The sequence below is a fragment of the Gastrolobium bilobum genome, unplaced genomic scaffold, assembly GCF_033153095.1.
Source record: "Gastrolobium bilobum isolate Gb01-03AN ecotype WA unplaced genomic scaffold, APGP_CSIRO_Gbil_v1 utg2264, whole genome shotgun sequence".
NCBI classification, from domain to species: domain Eukaryota; kingdom Viridiplantae; phylum Streptophyta; class Magnoliopsida; order Fabales; family Fabaceae; genus Gastrolobium; species Gastrolobium bilobum.
This window is the reverse complement of record NW_026899254.1, coordinates 486936-508572: the sequence shown is the minus strand read 5'-3', so window position 1 is coordinate 508572 and position 21637 is coordinate 486936. Positions and strand designations below refer to the sequence as shown.

Sequence of the window (21637 nt, the reverse complement as noted above, 5' to 3'; positions counted from 1 at the left end):
CTTTATTACTTGGTACGATCGGTGCACTTGCCGATTACACGCATCACACACTAAATCCTTTTGTTTTATATTGATGATCTTGTGGATTTACCATATTAATCTTCAACTATAAATTTGTGTATTGTCCTTATGTATTGTTCAGGCTGATCAATCAGGGACCTTAGTTGATATCCTTGTGGAAGATGACAAGTCCGTAAGCGTTGACACTCTGATTATACTATACGCCATCTTGACTAGCTAACTAACCAGTAAAATTAACTTGCCTATCTTTAAAGTTCTGATTTCTTTTTGTTTCCTTTCAGCTCCTATTTGTGATTGAACCTTAGAGGCTATCGAAGTGTTCAAGTAGATTGATGAAAGAATATATATGAGAAATCTGCATGTCTTGGTAATTGGTAAAATTGGAAGGCACAGCGTCTCCCCTGTAGGAAGGAGAGAATGTTTCTGATCTAAATTGGGATGGGCACAGTTGAGATGAATTACCTGTTTGTAATAGATTCATTCCTTTATATATACTTACCACTGATTTTTCCCTTCTAGATTATTGTACTGTTATCTAATAAACCAGTTGTTGATTTACTGAGATGTAATGTACAAAAGTTACAATTAAGGCTTAAATGAACCTATCACTTCAATTTATATTTTCGATGTCATGACTGGGCTTCTACCTATTTAATTTATGGCTTATCTAGTCTCACGTTGTATGAGAAAATAAATTTTATATTGTAGTCTTGTAGACACATAGTGGTGGGATTTACTATCTAAAAAAAAAAAAAAAATGTTACACGATTATCAAAAAATGTATAAGAAGAAAACTTACCTCATGTGACATGAGAATAATTTTTCTCTTTAATTTAACCTTAAACTAAAGGTCATGTTAACTAAGCTAGCTGTTAAGTGATTTTAATTATGATAAATTAACTAGCAACTTGTCAGCTTTTTCTTTGAGATTTTAAAATAATTGGAGCAGATAGTTTATGGTTAGAGCGATGGAAAATATAAAAGAAGAAATAATTTAAGTTATGAGAAAGACAGAAAAAATTACGGTCCGTTTGGATGGACTTTTATTTTTAAAAATATTTTTTATGCTTTTGTTTATTTTTTTAAGTATTTTTTTTATAAAAGATAAAGCTATTTAAATTATTAAAAAAATATTTGATTTTTGACTTTTATTTTTTTTAAGCTAAAATTTTTTGCTTCTAAAAAAGGATTTTATTATTTTTAAAAGCAGATATTCAAACGGACTTTGTAGTAAAAGTAATTTGTGTGTGCTAAAAAAGCAGCTTTTAGCTAAAAAAAGTCCATCCAAACGGATCCTAATATCAGAGTTCATGGATGAATTCATATAAGGATTTAATATTTCTCATGTTGTAGGAAATAAAATTTATCTCATATATGCACGTAAAAGTATATGGGAGCAATATTTTTTCATTCTCTCTCCTTTTTATATTACTTTACGTGGATTCTACATATTTTTTATGTATGTGTAAGAGATAAATTTATCTCAAATAAATAGCCTTGAACGATACATCAATCATAAGTTGAATTACTTGAAATGGCTACGCCAGAGCCCCTCATTACAATCGATCAGATTATGTGCAGTTAACTATGCCAACTGCACTTTTGAAGTGTAAGATTTTTTTTTTCAACGGTAATAATCATATTTTATATGATATAATTTTTATGAGAACATATTTTGTTATTTTCAAAGACGTAACTTATGTTCTTTAGCTGCTTATAACTATATATTTTAAGAAGTATATAATTATAATTTTAAAATTGTATCATTTTTTTTCTCTTCAAAAATTATTAGCTAGCATAGAAAAAAAGAATATATATAACTTTAATATTATAACTATACATATAATAGATAAAATTGAAGGATAAATCAATCATAAGTTGAATTACTTGAAATGGTTATAGGGAGCCCCTCATGAAAATCGATCAAATTACGTGCTGTTAATGTTAACTGTGCTAACTGCACTTTTGAAATTTAATTTTATTTTTCAACGGTAATAATTATATGAGATATATGTCTTTTCAGCTACAGAAAAGAGGATTTATCTGCAGCAGTTACGTATTTTTTAGGATACGGAACCATATATTGAGAAGCATATGTCAGTCACATGTTTTTTAGGATACAGAACTATATAATGAGAAGCAATAGCGAACTTAGAAAATTTTATTTATGTCTGCTCATTTAGGTAGCGCTGAATTTTTTTTTAATGCATTAAAAAACAAAAAAATATAAACAAAAAAAGAAAAAAAAACTTCAACTTAACATAAAATAATAATAATCAAGAGTCAACTAAACTATCATAATTTCAAGCAATGATTATTTGTTAAGATTTTTATTTGTATAGAGATGCAAAATAATCTTGTCTTATTTTTTATTATTATTTTAATATTAGATATAATTATATATCACAAGTGAGGGTAAAAATTATGACAAAATTATTATAAATATTGGTAAGTGGGTCTTTGATATTAAGAGGCTCAAGATCATATAAACTAGCTGGCCAATAATATAAGATGGTGGTATTAGTCTTTGGAAATGTGTAAGCCCAGCCATTAGGCTCAAGATCACATAAACTTGTGTCTGCAAGTGCCCACACTTAATAGTGTGGGTCCGCCATTGCTGAAAAGCAGGTGTGTAGATAACTTCTCTTCAGCAAAAAATGAATAGTGTCCTAATTATATTTTATATGATATATGTTTTATGGAAAAATGACTTGTTCTTTTAAATGACTTAAGTTATATTTTTTAGCTATTTATAACTATATATTTTAAAGAGTACATAATTATAATATTAAAGTTATATTATTTTTTCTTTCTTCAAAAATTATCGACTGACGTGAAAAATAAAAAAAATACAAACTTAATAGGGAAAAATGTTTATCCTTTTAAATGACACAACTTATATTCTTTCACTCTCACAAAGAGGTGGGACCCACACCTTTATTTTTTTTTGTCAACTCTCTCTCCTCCTTTATCTATCTCTTTCTCTCTCTTAAAATGACACAATTTTACATCCTTTAAAATGACACACACTTTACCCAACTTAATATTATAACAATGTATTTCCCAAAATATAAAGTTATAAAAAATTAAAAGGATATAACTAAGGTCCATAAAAAGAAAAGAAAAAATTCTCAATTTTTATTGATGAAATCTTGTGCAATTGTTTCAAAATCATAGAAAACCCAAATCCTTTCACAACAACTAGCTTACGATTGCCGGGCAAATCAGGTTCCAAATCCGAGATGGATAATTGGATATGGTTCCAAGTCCGTGATGAATGTAGTGCCGTAATTCACATCCCTGTTATCGTACTTGTCTGTGAAGTGATTGTGCCATAAATTTGATTAAAACTCTTGGATGAAAATAAATTTCCACGGATAGAAGAAATTGATGGCGAAGGAAAAAAAGAAATATAATTTTTATGTTACATTTCAATTTTATCTCGTTCACCCAAAAAAAAAAAAAAAGGAGTTAGTGAGATCTACCTAGAGCCCGTTTGTTTCGCCTTCTTCAAAAAGTAATTTTTATCTCTTTCTTAATTTAAAAATATTTTTTACAAGCTATTTATATTTTTATAAAAATATTTAGTTTTTGAAAAATAATATTTGACTTTTGACTTTTGTTTTTTTTAGAAGTTAAAATTTTTAGCTTCTAAAAAAAAGTAAATTTTTGACTTTTTTATGACTTATGTTTTTTTAAATGCAATATCCAAACGCACTACAAATGAAAAGTGTTTTTTTTTATAAAAAAAATAGCTTTTGAAGAAAAAAAAAGTTCATCCAAACGAGTTCTTAGTACAAAAGAAACTCACTTTTATTTTTATTTTTGTATATCTGAAACTCACTTTTATTATGTGTTGCGTAATCAACCCGTAACCAAAAAACTAGGCATGGCAAAAAGGAGCCTCGTAACTCAGCTAAAATGAGTCGGGTTGGTTAGGAAAAATGAGTTAGTAACTCGAGTCAGCCCGACTCGTTTCAGCTCGAAAAAAATCGAGCCAACCCACGGGTCAAACGGGTTGGCTCGCAGGTTATGATTTTTATTTTTAATATAAATTATAAAAATGAATGAAGGTAAGGTGGAAATCTAAAACCTAAATTCTCAATTCCAAAGATCTAAACAAAAATACTCTGTAGATGCCAATAAGTCCAAAATCGTGCATTAAGGACCTTTTTTATAGTATGTGTGACAGTATGAATGTAATGCCAACTGCCAATAAGTCCAAGTCCAAATGCAAAAGAAATTTTTTATAGTTTATCTATATAATATTTTTGTATTGAATGAATTAATAATTTAAGAAAAAAATTTAGAAGTTATAGCATCAATAAAATTTTATTTTATCTTCTATTTTTTCGAGCCAACTCTAAACCGACTCGAGTCGGGTTGGATTGAATTTTCTGCCTCGTTTATTTTTTAAGGCAACTCTAATCTGGCTCATTTTTTTCGGATTGAACACGGGTTGGGTCGAATTAAGTCGGGTGGCCCGTTTTGCCAACCCTATTAAAAAAAACCCATCAACTCGCCGATGAACCATCCAAATATATTCTCCCGATCCGTACATGATAAATGGATTTTTTTTTGCAGGATTCTCGTCCAACGCATAACTTAAATAGAATGATTGTCGACAGGGATATGGAACATGACAAGTTACATCACACGGGACAGAACCAGGTGATGTCAGTCTTACACTAAATTGAAATGAAAAGCATAATTTGCATTTATGATAATTTTTTTTCTTCTGTTTTTTGCATAATTTTTTTATCATACTCATTTAAGTGAGAAATTTTATTGAATTTTTTTTATAATAGCATCCATTCACTTTTATATAAATATATAAAAAATAAATTTTGATAATAAAAATATTATTCCCGTTTATATAAAAATATAATGTCGTAATGACAAAACCGAAAAATTAACTCCGATGAAACTTAACTACGAAGAAAAGACATGCACTTGTCAAGTATTCAAATATCTTCTTACTAGATCAATAAAAATATTAGTTTTGAAAAATCCCAAAAATTATTTTATTAATAGAAGATTATTTTACTGATGATTTATAAAAATTTAATTGTATCTAATGTTGATTGAAGAAAATTGATTATTAATTTAAAAAACGAAAAAATATTTTAAATGAAATACTAATTAAAGAACAATATTGATTTGATTTCATATAGAAATTCAATATATATACAGGCAAGATTCTTTAATACTGTTCTCAAACTAAAAGTTTGATACCAAATCTTACATGGTCCACGTGGATCTCACACACTTTTTAATATATATTTTGATGAATATTAGATAAATTTTTAGAAACTTTAAACTATATATATATATATATATATATATATATATATATATATATATATAAAAATATTTTTCAAGCAGCTTGAGATAAGTTTATCTCCGGCCATTCTAAAACTACGACGCTTTATTTATTTATTTCCTTATATTAATTGATTCACCTTTGAATGATTATGATTCTTTTTTCTCTCTCTTCCTTTATAACCATTGATCCATCTTTGTACGGTTATGATTTAGTAGTCGAAGATAAGATTATCTCAAGCAGCTTGAGAAACGACAAGCCCTATATATATAGGTAGTAAATCAAGCTGCTTGAGAAATGTTTTTTTCCATATATATATATATATATATATTTACAAACTTTTTTGTTTACAAACTATACTAAGTACGACCGGTCATACTTTAATCATGCACTGTACGACCGGTCGTACTTAGTGTAATTTACAAAAAGAATTTGTAAACGGATCCTATCCATATATATATATATATATATATATATATATATATATATATATAGGGATAGGTAAAATTATTTTTCCAACCGCTTGAGGTCTAATAATGGCAGGTGTGTAATTATGATTTTCAACATTTAATACTTTGATGGTTATAAATTCTCACATTTAATAATGTCATATATATATATATATATATATAAGAAAAGTGTTTGTCATTTTAAATGACATAAAATTATGTCATTTTAAGAGAGAGATAGACACAACAAAATATTCTTTTATTTAAAATTTAAATTAAAAAAAAATCACTCACTTTCTTTCCCATGATTTTCATTTATTATGTCTATCTCTCTTAAAATGACGTAACTTATGTCATTTAAAATGACAAACACCAAACACTAAATACATTAAATATTTTCTTAGTAAAAACTTGTTTTTAACATAACTTATATTGATTTATGGAATAGTGTAAACTAAAAAGTCTTGGGGATCGATTGCTATTATTAGTGGTAATGCTCGTGATATGTCTATTATCTTTGTATAAAACAATCTTCTCTTTTCGATAAGCTTTCCAAAAGCAAAAAAGAAAACAAAAAAGGTGGATAGTTGGGAGGTTCTAAAGAGTCACATTAGATTCAATAATGACATTTTTCAAATTTACGTTGACACATTTTTCATATACTTTAATGTAATCCTATTTTTAAATATATATTTTTAAAGGGTGCACATTAGGCACATAGATTTGACGAAAACCAAGGAAGCAAATTTTGGATGCATCTGTATCTTTTTATTTCTTGCTATAGTGGTGAAAATGAAAGAAACTAGTTAACCGAAAAGATGAGAATGAAACGCAAAATAATAGAGGCGTGCTAACTTTCAAAACGATGTACAAGGCGTGTCGTTTGGCGTTGAAATAGCAAAATATTAATTCCCTCTTGGTTTGTTTCTTCCGTTTTCCGCATTTCTCCACTATCATTTTTATTTGAACTGCAATAGAATTTAATCCCAAAACGCAAAAATGAAAAAAAAAAAACTATAGTTGAATCGAGTTTGCGTTGTGCTTGATTTGTTTCATTCTATTCTTTCCTTTGAACTGAAGGTAGCAGTAGTACGGGTACTGAATTGATGGATCTGAGAGGCTTCGTGATATTAGTGGGAATACTTGTTGTGGAAATTGCGAATGGGAATTTAGTGTTCCCGGTGGAGCGTCGGAAAACGAGCTTAAGTACAATGAAAGCTCACGATGACCGTCGTCGAGGTAGATTTCTTTCCGCCGTGGATCTCAACCTTGGCGGCAATGGTGGCGCTACTGAAACTGGGTTCGTTTTTTATTTTTTTATTTTTTTGTGATTTTTTTATTTAATTTAATTACCATTTATTAATTATGATTAAACATACAATAATTATTTGGTTTAGGCTTTATTTTACAAAACTTGGACTTGGATCTCCTGCAAAGGACTACTATGTGCAAGTTGATACAGGAAGTGACATTCTATGGGTGAATTGTGTTGAGTGCTTAAAATGTCCCAAGAAAACTGATCTCGGTGTATGTATCTTTTCAGCTTCAACTTCAGAATCGCGTGTAACTTGACCCTTTAATTATGTTCATCTTAGCTAATTGAACTGTTTTTGCTTTTTGTTACTTACTACAGATAGACTTGATTCTCTATGACCCAAAGGGATCCAAAACTTCAGAATTCGTTTCTTGCGAACAAGATTTTTGCTCTTCCACTTATGATGGTCCAATTCCTGGTTGCAAGTCTGAAAATCCATGCCCGTACAGCATAACTTACGGAGATGGAAGTGCAACTACTGGATACTATGTTAAGGATTATCTTACTTTTAATCGGGTCATTGGTAATCTCAACACTGCACCACAAAATAGCAGCATCATTTTTGGGTGAGAATAATTACTAATACTTCACATTGTTTATATATTGGTGACTTCTGACAATAGTTTTCAGGTCAATCTTGTCTGCTGTTAAAGTTGTAGAATTGGATTAAAAGTTCTTATTCCCACTTTTAGTGTGTTATTTTTTGTTTAGAAATATTTAGCTTCCTAGATTGATAAAGAATTGAAGAAGAAAGATTAACCTTTTTGCACCCCCGTGTTTTATATCTCTCTGGGTATTCTCTTGCTGACAGGTGTAGCAATGTACAATCTGGGACATTGGGTGCATCTTCTGAAGGAGCCCTGGATGGAATAATTGGTTTTGGACAAGCAAATTCTTCTGTGCTTTCACAGCTTGCTGCTTCTGGAAAGGTGAAAAAAGTATTTTCACACTGTCTTGACACTATTCGTGGTGGTGGAATATTTTCCATAGGGGAAGTGGTGGAACCCAAAGTTAATACAACTCCATTGGTACCGAAAATGTATGTGCAGTAACTTAGTCTTTTTTTTTTATGCTGTCATATTGGTTATCATATAAATCAAAGGGAAAATTTAGCAGTCATGCAATACTGAAACTATCAATAATGAAATATCTTTATATAACCTCATTTCATGTTCATAAAATTTTTAGTTGGCTTGGTTGTTCTGCAATTGATGTAGAGAGGAGTACTTAATATTCATTGAATACAGGAAGTTTGCTAGAATACTGGATGCACATGCTTCTTTTTATCCCAGTTGGGCAACTTTATTAGATTCAAGCATTTTATGTAATGAATTTATTTTGCTATTTAAATAATTCAGAAAATGAAGTAATAAAGATATTATTTTAAAGCCAATGTTATAAATGCGTGATGTGAGGAATAAAGCCTTTACACAAATCATCTCTAATGGATTTTTGTTTGTATATTACCATCAAATATATTGCTTTACATCAATTTCAAAACTGTGAGTGAGTTAAGCTAATCAATCTTTTCAAGTTTCTTATTTCTTTTTTTTTCCCTGTGCTGGATCTTGTTGGGATTATTTTAATTTTAAAATTGTAAAAATAAAATAAAATTGGCATATATGAAATTTCATCTCTATCTCTCTGGCTATTTGTTATATGTATGGTAACTCCCTTTGTTTTCTGTGGTCCCCTAGAAGAGCAAATAAGTCCCATATACCACAGAAAGAAGGTTTCATTTACTGCTTTTTTGTTGCTTTCAAGGCCTTCTTTTTTTGTGAAGGCATATTCATCTGAGGCTTCTGGTTTAAGCTGTAAAACTTTCCATGAAATGTTCTTTCAGATTCTTATATTGTATTTGATACAAGTCAATAATAATAAATAATAATCGAATTGGAGGAGCGAAAAGCCAGGATGGCTTGGTAAGCAAGCAACCTGTTATGTAGGCGCCAACTCCCATTTCTTTCTCTTCTTTCTTTTTGAATGACAGTTCATCAAAACAATTGCTAGATCGAGCACGCGACGCGCATAGATAGTCTTAAGTTCAAGAAGTTCAGGTCTTTGGGATTGGAATTATGCCATAACTGTAGTCTGTTGACTATTATAGGGCACACTACAATGTGGTTTTGAAGTATATTGAGGTTGATAAGGATGTTCTACAGCTTCCCTCAGATATATTTGATTCTGGAAATGGGAAGGGGACAGTAATAGATAGTGGAACAACCTTGGCTTATTTTCCAAGCATAGTTTATGACCAACTAACGACGAAGGTACGTGTATCTGTTAAGATTAGTTGAATCAAAATTTCCACTTTTTTTTTGGTGAAACAAAATTTCCACTTTAGTACTTATGATTGTTCTTTATGATAGGTTTTGGCTCGGCATCCTGGATTGAAACTATATCTCGTTGAACAACAATTTACCTGTTTTCAGTTTACTGGGAAGTACGAAACTTATCTTGATGACTTTCTTTTATTGGAAATTTACATTTCTCTGTTATATTTAATTAGTATTGTTTGCTAATATTAATGTGTGATATCCTATTTGTTTGACTTGTCATTGTTTTTTAATTGACTTAGGATATCACATAATTTATCAGAGATACTAAAGGTTTATTTTCTTGGTTGTTTAGCCCATAGGGTATGGTGACAACATCAGATTTCCGTTTAAATATATCTGTACAAATATCCTAGCTATTGCTGTTTTAATTATATTAGTAATCCAATATTCTGAAACCTGCAAGGGGAAAAAGATTTTAATAAAATAAAGAATGTTTGATTAGGATTCACTTAAGATAACAGAGGCTGTTTAATAGAATTAATTTGTGCACTTAAGCAAGGATGAAGTGAAAGTATTGGGTCCTATCAGGACTCTGTTTAACAGACAAATTACGCCAATTCCCTTTCTCAGTCCTTTTCATTTTCTTTTTGGGCTTCTGTATTACTTTATCCTTTTTCCTTTGTTTGTGAAGGGAGTGGGTTGGATGGTCATAGACAAAAAATCTCATGTATGATTGTTTTAAGTAGACTAGAAGTATATAATTATAAACATTTTGCTGCTACATTTACAGAGAATTTTATATTACAAAAGAATCATCTGTTCAATATGATTTTCTTTTAAAATAATGACTGGGTATAAATTGTTCAAATGATATTCTGGTAATTAAAATGCATTTTACACTTTGAGAGTTAAATTTCACCAGTTCAAGAAGGCAGCAAGTGCACTTTTAATTGTCTGGCATATGCAGCCCTTAATTTGTTGACCTTTGTAATCTTGCAGAGTGGATGATGGATTTCCAGTTGTCAAGCTTCATTTTGAGGAATCTCTTTCTCTGTCCGTGTATCCTCACGACTACCTGTTCGAGTATAAAGTGAGTTGCAACTTTGGTGTTTGTTGTATATGAGTATATGTACTAGCTTCTATTTAAGGAGCTTTGTAGATGCTAGATACTCAAGTACCCAAATGACAAATATGTTTGATATAATCTTAATCTGTTGTCTGAACTGATTTCTCCCTCTCTGAAATGTGCCTGGGTGTGCCGTGTGTTTTATGGTACATGCTTATTAAATGCCATATATAATCTCTATAGAAACATTCTGTAATTGTAAATTAAAAGGTCTGATTATCTATCTAGAGTATTTTACTGATATATTATGTATTTTTTAAATTTATTGTATAATATCTCAATTTGATAAATATGTTACTGGTATTTAATTATGGTGTTTCTTGATACTATTTTGGCCTCAACTTTCCCTCAGGATGGTATCTGGTGTATTGGCTGGCAGAAAAGTGTGGCACAAACTAAGAATGGAAAGGACATGACCCTTCTTGGAGGTACAGTTTAGAACTAAACGTCACTTATAAATTACTCCTGTGGCTTCTTCTAAGTTTAGTGAATGCTCAATTTGTCAACTAAGTTCCCAGTTGGGTCTTTTTCTGATTTTTAAGATATTAGGGTTATTAGATTATTAGTCTTATTATTAGTGGGCTTGGGCTTCGACTTGTACTAGTAGTGCTAGTACTTGTGACCTAATTATTAGTATGGATAGGAGAATTAGGTTAGGGTATTATTTCACGTCTTATCAATTATCAATAATATATTCAGTGTTATTATTGTTAGCGGCCTTCTTTTCTTTTCTTTTTTCCTTAACCCTAAACCTATAATTCCAACCCCGATAAATGTTTGTCTTATAGCCTTTAAACTGTTCAGCTATGTGTTGAATTAAGAACTTCTATACACTTACATTTGGACCTGGTGGCTTTCCTGCTGTGTGTGTGTGTCTGACTGATGCTGGTTTTATTCATTTTGAAAATCATTGCTAACTAATGTTGGATGTCAATATCATTAACTTTGAATTATTTCCAATTGCAGATTTGGTTCTATCAAATAAACTAGTTGTATATGATCTTGAAAATATGGCCATTGGATGGACTGACTACAATTGTGAGTACTAAGTAGCCTTTCATAATTTTTTTCCTACTTCGTTGTATGGTTTGTTTAATATAACCCCCCGTTATATATTAATATGTGGAATGTAAAATCAAAGGTCGTGTCAAGTTCATATCACCTTAGATAATCTCTCTATCTCTTTTTTTACTACATTGATGACGCTCAGGTTCGAACCTAAGATCTCATACCTAAGACCCCATGCAAACTACCTAAATCCGTATCACTAAATCAATCCTAGTAGCTTTTGATCATCTCTTTTGGTACTCTTTAATTTGAATCAATTTCATCATTCCTAGCCTATCACTACTCCTGCTTGAAATGTTTTCCTTTTTATGACCATTTTTTATTTATGTATTAGAAAAGTAAGAAAGGTTAATTAATTTAAGAGAGCTTGACCAAAAGAGGCTTCGTTTGTTAGGTTAGCTTCTATTGGCTTTTAGGGTTAAATTTGTTGATATTGATGTATGCTAGAATAAGTTTTACAATTGTGTTGTTGTTTCTTTAGGCTCTTCCAGCATTAAAGTGAAGGATGAAACGACTGGAATAGTACATACAGTGGGTGCACACAATATTTCTTCAGCTTCTACATTTTTAATTGGAAGAATATTGACGTTTTCTTTGTTGCTAACTGGCATACTAAACAGTTTTATTTACTTGGTTTTGATATGAGAGATGTCATTCATTTGATTTTGTTGTACCATAATTATTTGAATGATAAGGTGTGTAGTGTGCTTAATATGGTATAATTTTACCCCCCCTCTCCCTCCCCCAACAAAAAGAAAAAGGTTGAGAAAGGAGCGAAAGATGCATGTTGCTATTCTTGTGGTGTTTTTTAATTTGTTAGTGTTTTCAGTAACTATTTTTGTGTTATTTTTTAAAGGAGGAAGGTATAATGGCTTGACTTTTATGACGCTGAATATTGCCATTCATACAAGAGTTAGTTAAAAAAAAAAAAAAATTACTTGCAGCAATCAACAAACAATGTCGTACAAATTTAAAGTTTCACCAACGTTACCTTAGTACATTCTTATCAGACTCTAAAAGTAAAAGATGCATTTAGTATTTGTAATCACATTTTAAAATATGGATCTTTGTAACACGAGCTAAGCCCAAAGTGTATGGGTGGCATTTGGGCGGGCTAACATTTAGTCCTGAAGGTTGTATTTGGAATCATCAAAATTGGAAATGTGCAACTCAAGAAAGTACTGAAGATGGACTGATGCAAGCTTCATAATCATGTTCTTTTGCTTGTTCTTTGTCATGTGTAAGAGTGTGCGAAATAATCAAAAAATTGAATCGAATCATGAACCGAACTGAACCGAATCGCCTTTAAAATAATCGATTTTTAAAAATCAGTTCAGAACCGAATCAGTTTTTAAAGAACCAGTTCATGAATTGAATCGATTTTTAGAACCAGTTTAAGAATCGAACCATTTTGAACCGAACCAAATCGTTTTCGACCCCAACATAACCATTTTCAAATCAAATCAAATTGATTTTAATAACTTTATTTTTTAAATTTTAAATTTTTTTTTCTTTTCAAAATAGGGTCGACCTAAACTGGTTCTGAACCTGATCATTTTCAACTGAACCGAACCACTTCCGAACTGAACCAGTTTTGAATTGAATCATTTAAATTAATTCGGTTCAATTTTTCAAAAAATTCGATTCGATTCGATCAATGCACATCCCTAGTCATGTCTAGAGGCTAGTTTGAGCTGGCTCTGCTGCTTTTATTTTATTTTTTTAATTGCCCCCGGCTTGTTTTGAGTCCGAGCGTTAAGCAATTAAACTATCTATCGTTAAAAACAATATCAAACACCCAAAATATTATAGACTTTATAACAATAATCTCAGTGTCCTTTGTGGAATCAAAAGAACCAGCACTACGAAAGGCCGAAGTCCTCCCAAGTGAACATATAAATTTATAGTATCGCAGGGAGAAAATATTTGCTTGTAACTTTGACAAAAAAAGCAAGCTAATAGGTTATGATAATAACTGGTGAATAGTGAACATAAATTCAGACGATGACAAAGCAGGCTTTACAAAGTTGTTTTCAGAATTCAGTGTATGTATCATGCCCCTCTTTAATTAACGAGCTTTCTTGATTTGAATCAAATTAAGTTCTTTTTATTTATTAATTAATTTCCAAGCGACAATGAAATAGAAGATACACTGAAAGACTGTTATATCAGAGTACTCCTTTTGGAAGGAATTAGCTCAACTGCCTCTGCTTCCCTCTCCAAGGCTCCACTAGAAGAAGAAAAAAATTGTCTCTTTTAATATGACATATACTATATCATATTGATCTATTTTCGTGAAAAGTGTCTAGAGGAGGCAGAGGGAGGGCCACCAATAAGTGATTCATTGGTTTCAACGCCTTCGTTAATGGCCAATTATTGCATTGGCGTCATATGCCACTATTTTTCCAGCTAATAAAGTGCCCTTTTGTCACCACAAAGCAGATTGCAGTGGAGAATGGAGAGCAGTGGAGAATTTTCGGGGAAAGACTGTAATTAGAAGACAAAAGTGTAAACATCTTAGCCAGAATAGAAAAAAATGATAGCGGATTTTTTTACGTGAAAAAATGATAATGTGATCATGTTATTTGATCATAATTATTTATTTAAAAATTATAAACCTTTTTTTTCTTTTATCTTATCATTAATGAATGATTATGATTAAAAAATATGATTACACGATCATTTTTTCGTACCAGAGTATCTATATTAAGAAAAAATTGATTGATGGGACGCTTTGTGACAAGGAGGCACAGGGTCGTTGGATATATTTTCAATGTATGGTTGTAATAGTGGAGGTGAGATTTGCTGAACAATTTAATTTCACGAGTTTTTTTTATCGAAAATATGTTCATTATATTGTGTTGTGTAAAACAAAAAGAAATATATGAAACCTATTAAGGAAAAAAAAGACTTAACTCATTTTTTATTTATCTCAGGGTCGTTTTTTTTTTATATATATTTCAATATTTGCAAAAAATAAATAAATCTATAAGCAGCAAATGGATGACCAACCTTGGTTGCACTTCAAGACATTACGGTCAATCGGTCATTAACTCATTAACATCCATGAAATCCTTGACAACAGCGGAAAGAAAGCCACGGGCTCCGGTTTTTAATAAAATTTTTTTTGGTATATACGGAGGGTCTTAAGCCAAGAAAAAACACAAAAAACAACTGCAAGTAATTATTTAGTCATAAGAGATAAATGATTACAAAATAACAAGGGATTATTTATTAAAAATAATTGCAAATGATAGATATTTGATAAGATATTTTGTTGTCCTCTTCTATATCATAATATTTGTCAATTTTGATTAATGCAATAATAATTCGGCATTTGACAAATATAAAAGTTACTTATTCATGTTGTTGAGTAAATATTACTATAGTCAACCAAAAAAAAAAAAAAAAACTATTATAGCCACTTCAGTGATATTATAGTTGGGTGACTAACGGAGGGATACTAATCATTAATGGATCATGAATGAAGGGAGGTGCATACAAAGCAGGTGACTTTGAAATATAAATTAATTAAAGGTTACAAATACTTATTGTAACAAGTGACTTTAACAATCCACCATTGCACCCTTCACAAAGGAGATACGTACACCATAAAACGACCTTTGATTGATATGGAGCACTAGCGTCAAATTCCATTCCATTTAAGATGGATGCATAGCATAACCGGTCCCCCCAACGCACATTCACATATATATCACCGGCCACGAACGACACCACAAATTTTAAATTAATAAAAAGATGATCTAACAAGCTTAATCCTCTTTCCTCCTTTCTCTTTGTAATTAAATTCTTCAAGATGTACCTTTCTTACCCAAATTTTGTTTTGTTTTGCATTCTTGCTCTTTGCTTATTAGTTATTACCTTTCTTCCAATTCCGTCCTCTCTTTTTCTCACCTTTCCTATCCATAATTAGTTTTAATTAAATACTTGAACACTATTCAACCACGAAACTTCTAGCTTCTACATCTAACACACACACACACATATCCCTATCTATCTATATGTCTTGCCTACAAAGTTGTTTTGTCAATTATCTATCTCTCACACCCAAGGAGCAATAAGAGGGGATTATTGATGATGGGTAATCACAATATACTACTGGGCACTGCTATATCACTGTGCATGGTTTTGGGTCCTTGGATCTTCATTGAAGCTGCCCCTCCTGCCTCTCTTATCACAAAACTCCCTGGCTTTCAAGGAACTTTCCCGTCCAAGCACTACTCCGGGTATATGCAATTCATAACTCTTTTTTTTTTTTTTTTTTAAAGTAATTCTTGGTCATGAAATTCTTAATTTGTTAAAATACCCAAAATGATGGTGTACTTTTATTTTTTTTAATTATCTATTTAATATTATAATATAATGGATTCATAAGATTGTGATCCCATAACAAAAAATGTAAAGAGATTAATTATTGGGTTCAGATATGTAAGCGTTGATGGAAATAGTGAGAGTGGGAAAAACTTGTTCTACTACTTTGTAAGTTCCGAAAGAAATCCACGGAAGGATCCAGTTGTTCTATGGTTGAATGGAGGACCAGGGTGCTCCAGCTTTGATGGCTTCGTTTATGAGCATGGTATATGCTCCTTTTCCTACTCCATATTCTATTTATGTCGTTCTCATAAAATTTAATAGTTCTGGCATTTTGGGCACGGTCACGGTGTAATATAGCCAACCAATTAAGCCACACCACTCGACTCGGCACTCACTAGCCTAGTTGTTGTTTTTCTTTCTTATGAGGAGTGTGTCATGTCTATATCAAGTTAAAAAGATTATAATGTGAACGTGAAATGGAAGAATAATATTGCATGCAGGGCCATTCAACTTTGAGGCAGCTAAAACGGTAGGGGATCTTCCCACTTTGCATATCAATCCCTACAGCTGGTCTAAGGTTAAGAATCACTCCCCTCAAATTAATCATCAACATTTTTTTTTTTGGTAATAATAATCATCAACATTAACTAATTATGACTGGTGTATATATATGTAATAAAATTTTGTTATTTGTTATTTTTTTTGGTAGGTATTTGTTATTTGTTTTAACTTCTTGTTAGATTAAATTCAGATCAATCTGAAGAATTTGTTCAATATTCATCTCTTCATAATTTAATGATTATTTATACAGTACAACACTTATATGAATTTTTTACCACTATAATGGGCATACGATATATGTATGCTCGAATTTATTCAAATATCACCTGATCGCAGAGGAAAAAAATATTTATGAACAATATCATATGTGTTTAGAGTTTCTCTTAATTAATCTACTGCTGCTAGTTTTTCTCCAATATTTTTTGGCGTTTGTGTTGACTACTCCATAAATGTCTTTTCGACTTAGGTATATATGGCATTCCTTAATTAATGATATGATGTGCTTTGATGTGAGCCATTGGTATTACCTGCTTATGTATACTTGTGGACGTGTATTTACGACTTGACCATTGCCACATAATCTATATTCCTCTTTTATTTATTTATTTAGTCAGCCATACGCATGCATATGTAAATAGTCGAAATTAGCCTACCAAAAAAGAGAGAGTCGAAATTAGTCTATCTTTCTCTTTTATTCCAGCTCTCCCTCTCTTAAGTAGCTAGTTAAGTTTTATGTGTACAGTTGTACACTCAACTCTTCCGTCAACCCAAGAAGCACATTAAGAAAAAAAAAATCCTTAGTCATTTTTTTAATAAAGAATTAATGTTTTAATTGTTCAGAAAATATATATCTTTTTTTTAAGAAATGGATCCTTTCATGTTAAAAAAATATGACATGGTTATGTGAGAAAATCATAATCATACAAAAGTAAATCAACTGTTATGATTTTGTAACTACCTATTTCAATAATTTTTCTTTCTATTCCTTTATCACCATTGATCCACCTTTACATATATAGTTATATATTCTCGATATGATTTTTATTAATTCAGGTTTCCAACATTATTTATTTGGATTCTCCCGCGGGTGTTGGCCTCTCTTACTCCAAGAACTCAAGCAAATACAGTACTGGGGACCTACAAACTGCGTATGATACCCATGCTTTCCTCTTAAAGGTACCAAATTAATGATTATACATGTCTATGACAAATATACGGGAGAAAGCATTACGTAAGTAAATAAATAATATAATTAACGAATATAACATCTAATTTTTTTTCCCTTGGCAGTGGTTTAAGCAATTCCCTGAATTCCTTGATAATCCATTTTATATTTCCGGGGAATCTTATGCTGGAATATATGTGCCCACTCTAGCTTATGAAGTAGTTAAAGGTATTAATATTAATATTATGATCAGTCATATATGGCCTTTGACTTAGTTCCAAACTTGCTCTATATTTTATTTTTATAGAAGACTACTGGTTTTGGATGAAGTTATAACAAACTATTCGTATATCATGCCAGGAATCCGGGGTGGTACTAAGCCCGTGATCAATTTTAAGGTATATAAAAGCTACCAAATTTTCTTTTTAAATAATTTGGCAACTTATTGTTAACTAAGCATAGAAAATTATATTTAGACTTTTCTTTTGTGTGTAGGGTTACATAGTTGGAAATGGTGTCACGGACCAAACATTTGACGGCAATGCTCTTATCCCATTTGTGCATGGGATGGGCCTCATATCCGACAATATCTATGAGGTTACTATGAATAATTAGTTTTTTAGCTAAGTACAACTTTAGTTAATTTTCACATTATTGCTCACCAAAAAAATAAATAAAAAATTTGCACATTATTATTACTTTGCTGGTACTTTAACTTACAATAATTAACTAATTTGCAGGATGTAGAAGCTTCTTGCAAGGGAAAGTACTACAATCCTGAGTCCGAAGACTATAATAATAATCTGTGCTCTTCAAACCTCCAAAAGGTTTACAGGGTGAGATGAATGGAAACATTTTTCCTTTAAAAAATAAAATAACAAAGGTGATATATATTAATATGAAATATGGATTAATGATGAATAATAATAATAGTGTGTATGTGTATGAATATATATGGTGGGTGGTATCAGGCAATTGATGGGCTAAACGTGTACGATATACTAGAGCCATGCTACCATTACCCTACTGATCATGCCAAAGGAAACAAAAGCTTGCCATTGAGTTTCCAGCAATTAGGAACTACCGATAAGCCTCTCCCTGTGAGAAAGAGGATGTTTGGTCGAGCTTGGCCCTTTCTAGCACCAGTCAAAGATGGCCTCGTTCCATTATGGCCCCAACTGGCTCAAAATAAGCATATCGCTTGTACTGTAAGTTACTCATCAATTAATCATTTTCATGCATGTATATACATTGCCAATATTTTGGCACATTTATACAATTTTTAAAAAATTACCCCTATGGTATATATATAGTTTGAAAATTATTTACCAAAGTGATATAGTATGAACACTTTTGAGTATTTGGATCCAATTAGCATGACACGTGTCAGTCACATAGTGATTGATTGTGAGTGTGCCTAGTATAGGTCTGTGCCTAGGATAAGTCTGTGCCTGAGAGGAATGACTAGTTCAATTAAAAAAAAATGAAAAAACTCTTGCTACTACTTTTAAGTTATATTTACAAATTTTTTGTTTAAAAACTACACTAATAATGACCGGTCATACTTCAATCAAGAGTGTATGATCAGTCATACTTAGTGTAATTTGTAAAAAAAGTTTGTAAACAGATCATTCCCCATTTTAAATAGGAAAATGTTTTGTATTTTACCTAACTTATGTCATTTTACCCTTTTATAATTATGTATTTTGAGAAGTACATAGTTATTATATTAAAGTTATATTTTTTTCACTTTTAACGTCAGCCAACAGTTTATGAAGAGAGAAAAAAAAAATACAACTTTAATATTATAATTATGTACGTGTAATTCCAGAAATACATAATTATAAAGAGATAAAAAGATATAACTTAGGTATTTAAAATTACAAACTATTTTCCCTTTTAAATATGGATTATGTGACCAAGATCACATGATGAGCTTTGCTAGTAGTGAACATATATATGGTGATATGAAAATGAAATGATGTAATTGAAGTTGTTTGATTTGGCAAAGAGCAGAGTGATGAAGTAGCAAGTTCATGGCTTAACAACGAAGAAGTCAGAAAAGCCATTCATGCTGAGCAAGTAAGTAATTATCTTTATCTTTATCATCATGATCATGATCATTATCATTATTATTTGATTAAGGTAATAATGAATGGCCTGATAAATTAATATAACCATATATAGGAAAGTGTGGCGGGTCAGTGGGAATTATGCACTGGAAGGATACATTACCGTCACGATGCTGGAAGCATGATTCCTTACCACAAGAAGCTAACCATGTTGGGCTATCGAGCACTTATTTTCAGGTCTCAATCACAACAACAAGCTCCTGCTTGCTCTAATTTGAGAATAATGCTGCTGGATTTCACTTTAATTTTTTGAAGGAATATGAATATGAATATGAATGTGATCTTGTTTAATTAATTTCTTCATTCATTCATTCATACATACATTTATGATCATGGGTTATATGGCAGTGGCGACCATGATATGTGCGTGCCATATACCGGAAGTGAGGCATGGACTCGATCTCTGGGATATACGATTGTGGATGAATGGAGGCCATGGAGCTCTAATGACCAAGTTGCTGGGTACGTACGTTAAATTAAATTAAATATATTATATATATGGACTATATGTGTGGACATACATAACATATCTAATTGTACTCTTTTATTTGCGGCAGGTATTTGCAAGCATATGATAACGAACTCATCTTCCTCACTGTCAAGGTGAATCATAAAATTCACTATAATTAACATGCCCCATTCAACTTTTACATCACATCTCAAGTCGAATTTCAAAATTATTTGAAGTAATTTTTTTGACTGATTGATTATATTGGGTATGTTACCTACCGGATTAATGCAGGGAGCTGGTCACACTGTCCCTGAATATAAGCCACAGGAGGCACTGTATTTTTACAGCCGATGGTTGGAAGGAAAACCAATATAGTTAATTAATTAATTAATACATCAATTTCAAGATAATGGAAGGCTTCATATTATTGAATTTGACACATAACGCCATTACAATCCAGGCTGAATATACTGAACAAATTTTATTCATATATTTCCTGTTTCTTGGTGTGGTCAATTAACTCCATTTCTACATTATTCTATTATGAACTCATTCTTATAACATTTTGGTAAGAGGACTTTCTCCATTATCTTAACAACTCAAACCAAACTATGTAGTTCCTTTCCCCTCTCAACTTTTAAGGGCATTCAGGCAAAACTCATCTGTTTGAGACAACAGTAGAAAAGTGAAAGCTTATATATATGTCAATAAACCTTATTGACTATTCTCACTAACTTTTAATGGGTATTTCATATGTGTAAACATTAAAGAAACTATATATCCTATGATTTTGGTCAAACTTTAATAGAAGTTCTTACTATTAAACTGATCCAGTTCGTGCGAAACTCTAATGTACATCCATGAATATTGATAATGTCTCAATTTGTGCAAATTACAAGATGCAGACATACTTAATTAAAAAGGAAATACTATTCTCCTTTTACAGAAAAGCAATGATTTGTTCTTGCTGATAGAAAAAAAATAAGAGAGAAAAGAGATTAAGATGAGAGTGAAAGTATGACATGGAATCCATCCAATTTTACTATCTGCCGGAATACTATTTCCTTTTCCTGTGGCGAGAGAAGATCATTTCCCTAATTAAAATCATAACAACTATCCTGTCTATCCTTAAAAATAAAAGCTATCAATTGAGTATTGGAAGGGTAAATGCAAAGGAAAGATGCGAAAAAAGTCAGTACCCCATTCTTTATATGTTAATCTCACAAGATGACTTTCCCCACGATCAACGTACACCAACGTTTTGGCTATGTAAGACTACCCAAATTCCCAATTTTATTTCACATAGTTGCCCACTGCTGCTCCCCCTAACGGCATTAGACTTGTTTTTGTGGTTATTGTTTGCAATTGTCATAGACATTTTCCCTTAAATAAAAGCTATCATCTAAGAGAAC

General features: G+C 31.2%; 2 protein-coding genes across 2 annotated transcripts; both read left to right on the top strand.

Moving 5' to 3' along the window:
* Positions 1–6760: 6760 nt before the first annotated feature.
* LOC133288775 (aspartic proteinase 36-like) lies at positions 6761–12310 on the top strand. Its single transcript, XM_061486588.1, has 10 exons — positions 6761–7093; positions 7191–7320; positions 7427–7674; positions 7920–8147; positions 9216–9378; positions 9478–9551; positions 10387–10477; positions 10866–10941; positions 11480–11551; positions 12063–12310. The coding sequence occupies exons 1-10, from the start codon at positions 6900–6902 to the stop codon at positions 12224–12226; spliced, it is 1440 nt and encodes a 479-aa protein (XP_061342572.1). The 5' UTR covers positions 6761–6899; the 3' UTR covers positions 12227–12310.
* A 3180-nt stretch (positions 12311–15490) lies between these two features.
* Positions 15491–20842, top strand: LOC133288774 (serine carboxypeptidase-like 20). The gene is made up of 14 exons (XM_061486587.1): positions 15491–15828; positions 16027–16178; positions 16417–16493; positions 17531–17653; positions 17768–17870; positions 18003–18040; positions 18138–18239; positions 18383–18478; positions 18614–18850; positions 19659–19724; positions 19830–19951; positions 20123–20236; positions 20332–20377; positions 20517–20842. Exons 1-14 carry the CDS (start codon positions 15677–15679, stop codon positions 20598–20600), a joined length of 1512 nt encoding a protein of 503 aa, XP_061342571.1. The 5' UTR covers positions 15491–15676; the 3' UTR covers positions 20601–20842.
* Positions 20843–21637: the final 795 nt, after the last annotated feature.

What these genes read in the sequence shown, in the direction of transcription:
- LOC133288775 (XM_061486588.1), top strand. Translation starts at nt 6,900, where the DNA reads ATGGATCTGAGAGGCTTCGTGATATTAGTGGGAATACTTGTTGTGGAA. An exon ending in ATGACCAACTAACGACGAAG is followed by an intron (nt 9,379 to 9,477) that starts GTACGTGTATCT and finishes TCTTTATGATAG; the next exon opens with GTTTTGGCTCGGCATCCTGG. An exon ending in TGGATGGACTGACTACAATT is followed by an intron (nt 11,552 to 12,062) that starts GTGAGTACTAAG and finishes TTGTTTCTTTAG; the next exon opens with GCTCTTCCAGCATTAAAGTG.
- LOC133288774 (XM_061486587.1), top strand. Translation starts at nt 15,677, where the DNA reads ATGATGGGTAATCACAATATACTACTGGGCACTGCTATATCACTGTGC. An exon ending in ATCCCTACAGCTGGTCTAAG is followed by an intron (nt 16,494 to 17,530) that starts GTTAAGAATCAC and finishes TTATTAATTCAG; the next exon opens with GTTTCCAACATTATTTATTT. An exon ending in CCCATGCTTTCCTCTTAAAG is followed by an intron (nt 17,654 to 17,767) that starts GTACCAAATTAA and finishes TTCCCTTGGCAG; the next exon opens with TGGTTTAAGCAATTCCCTGA.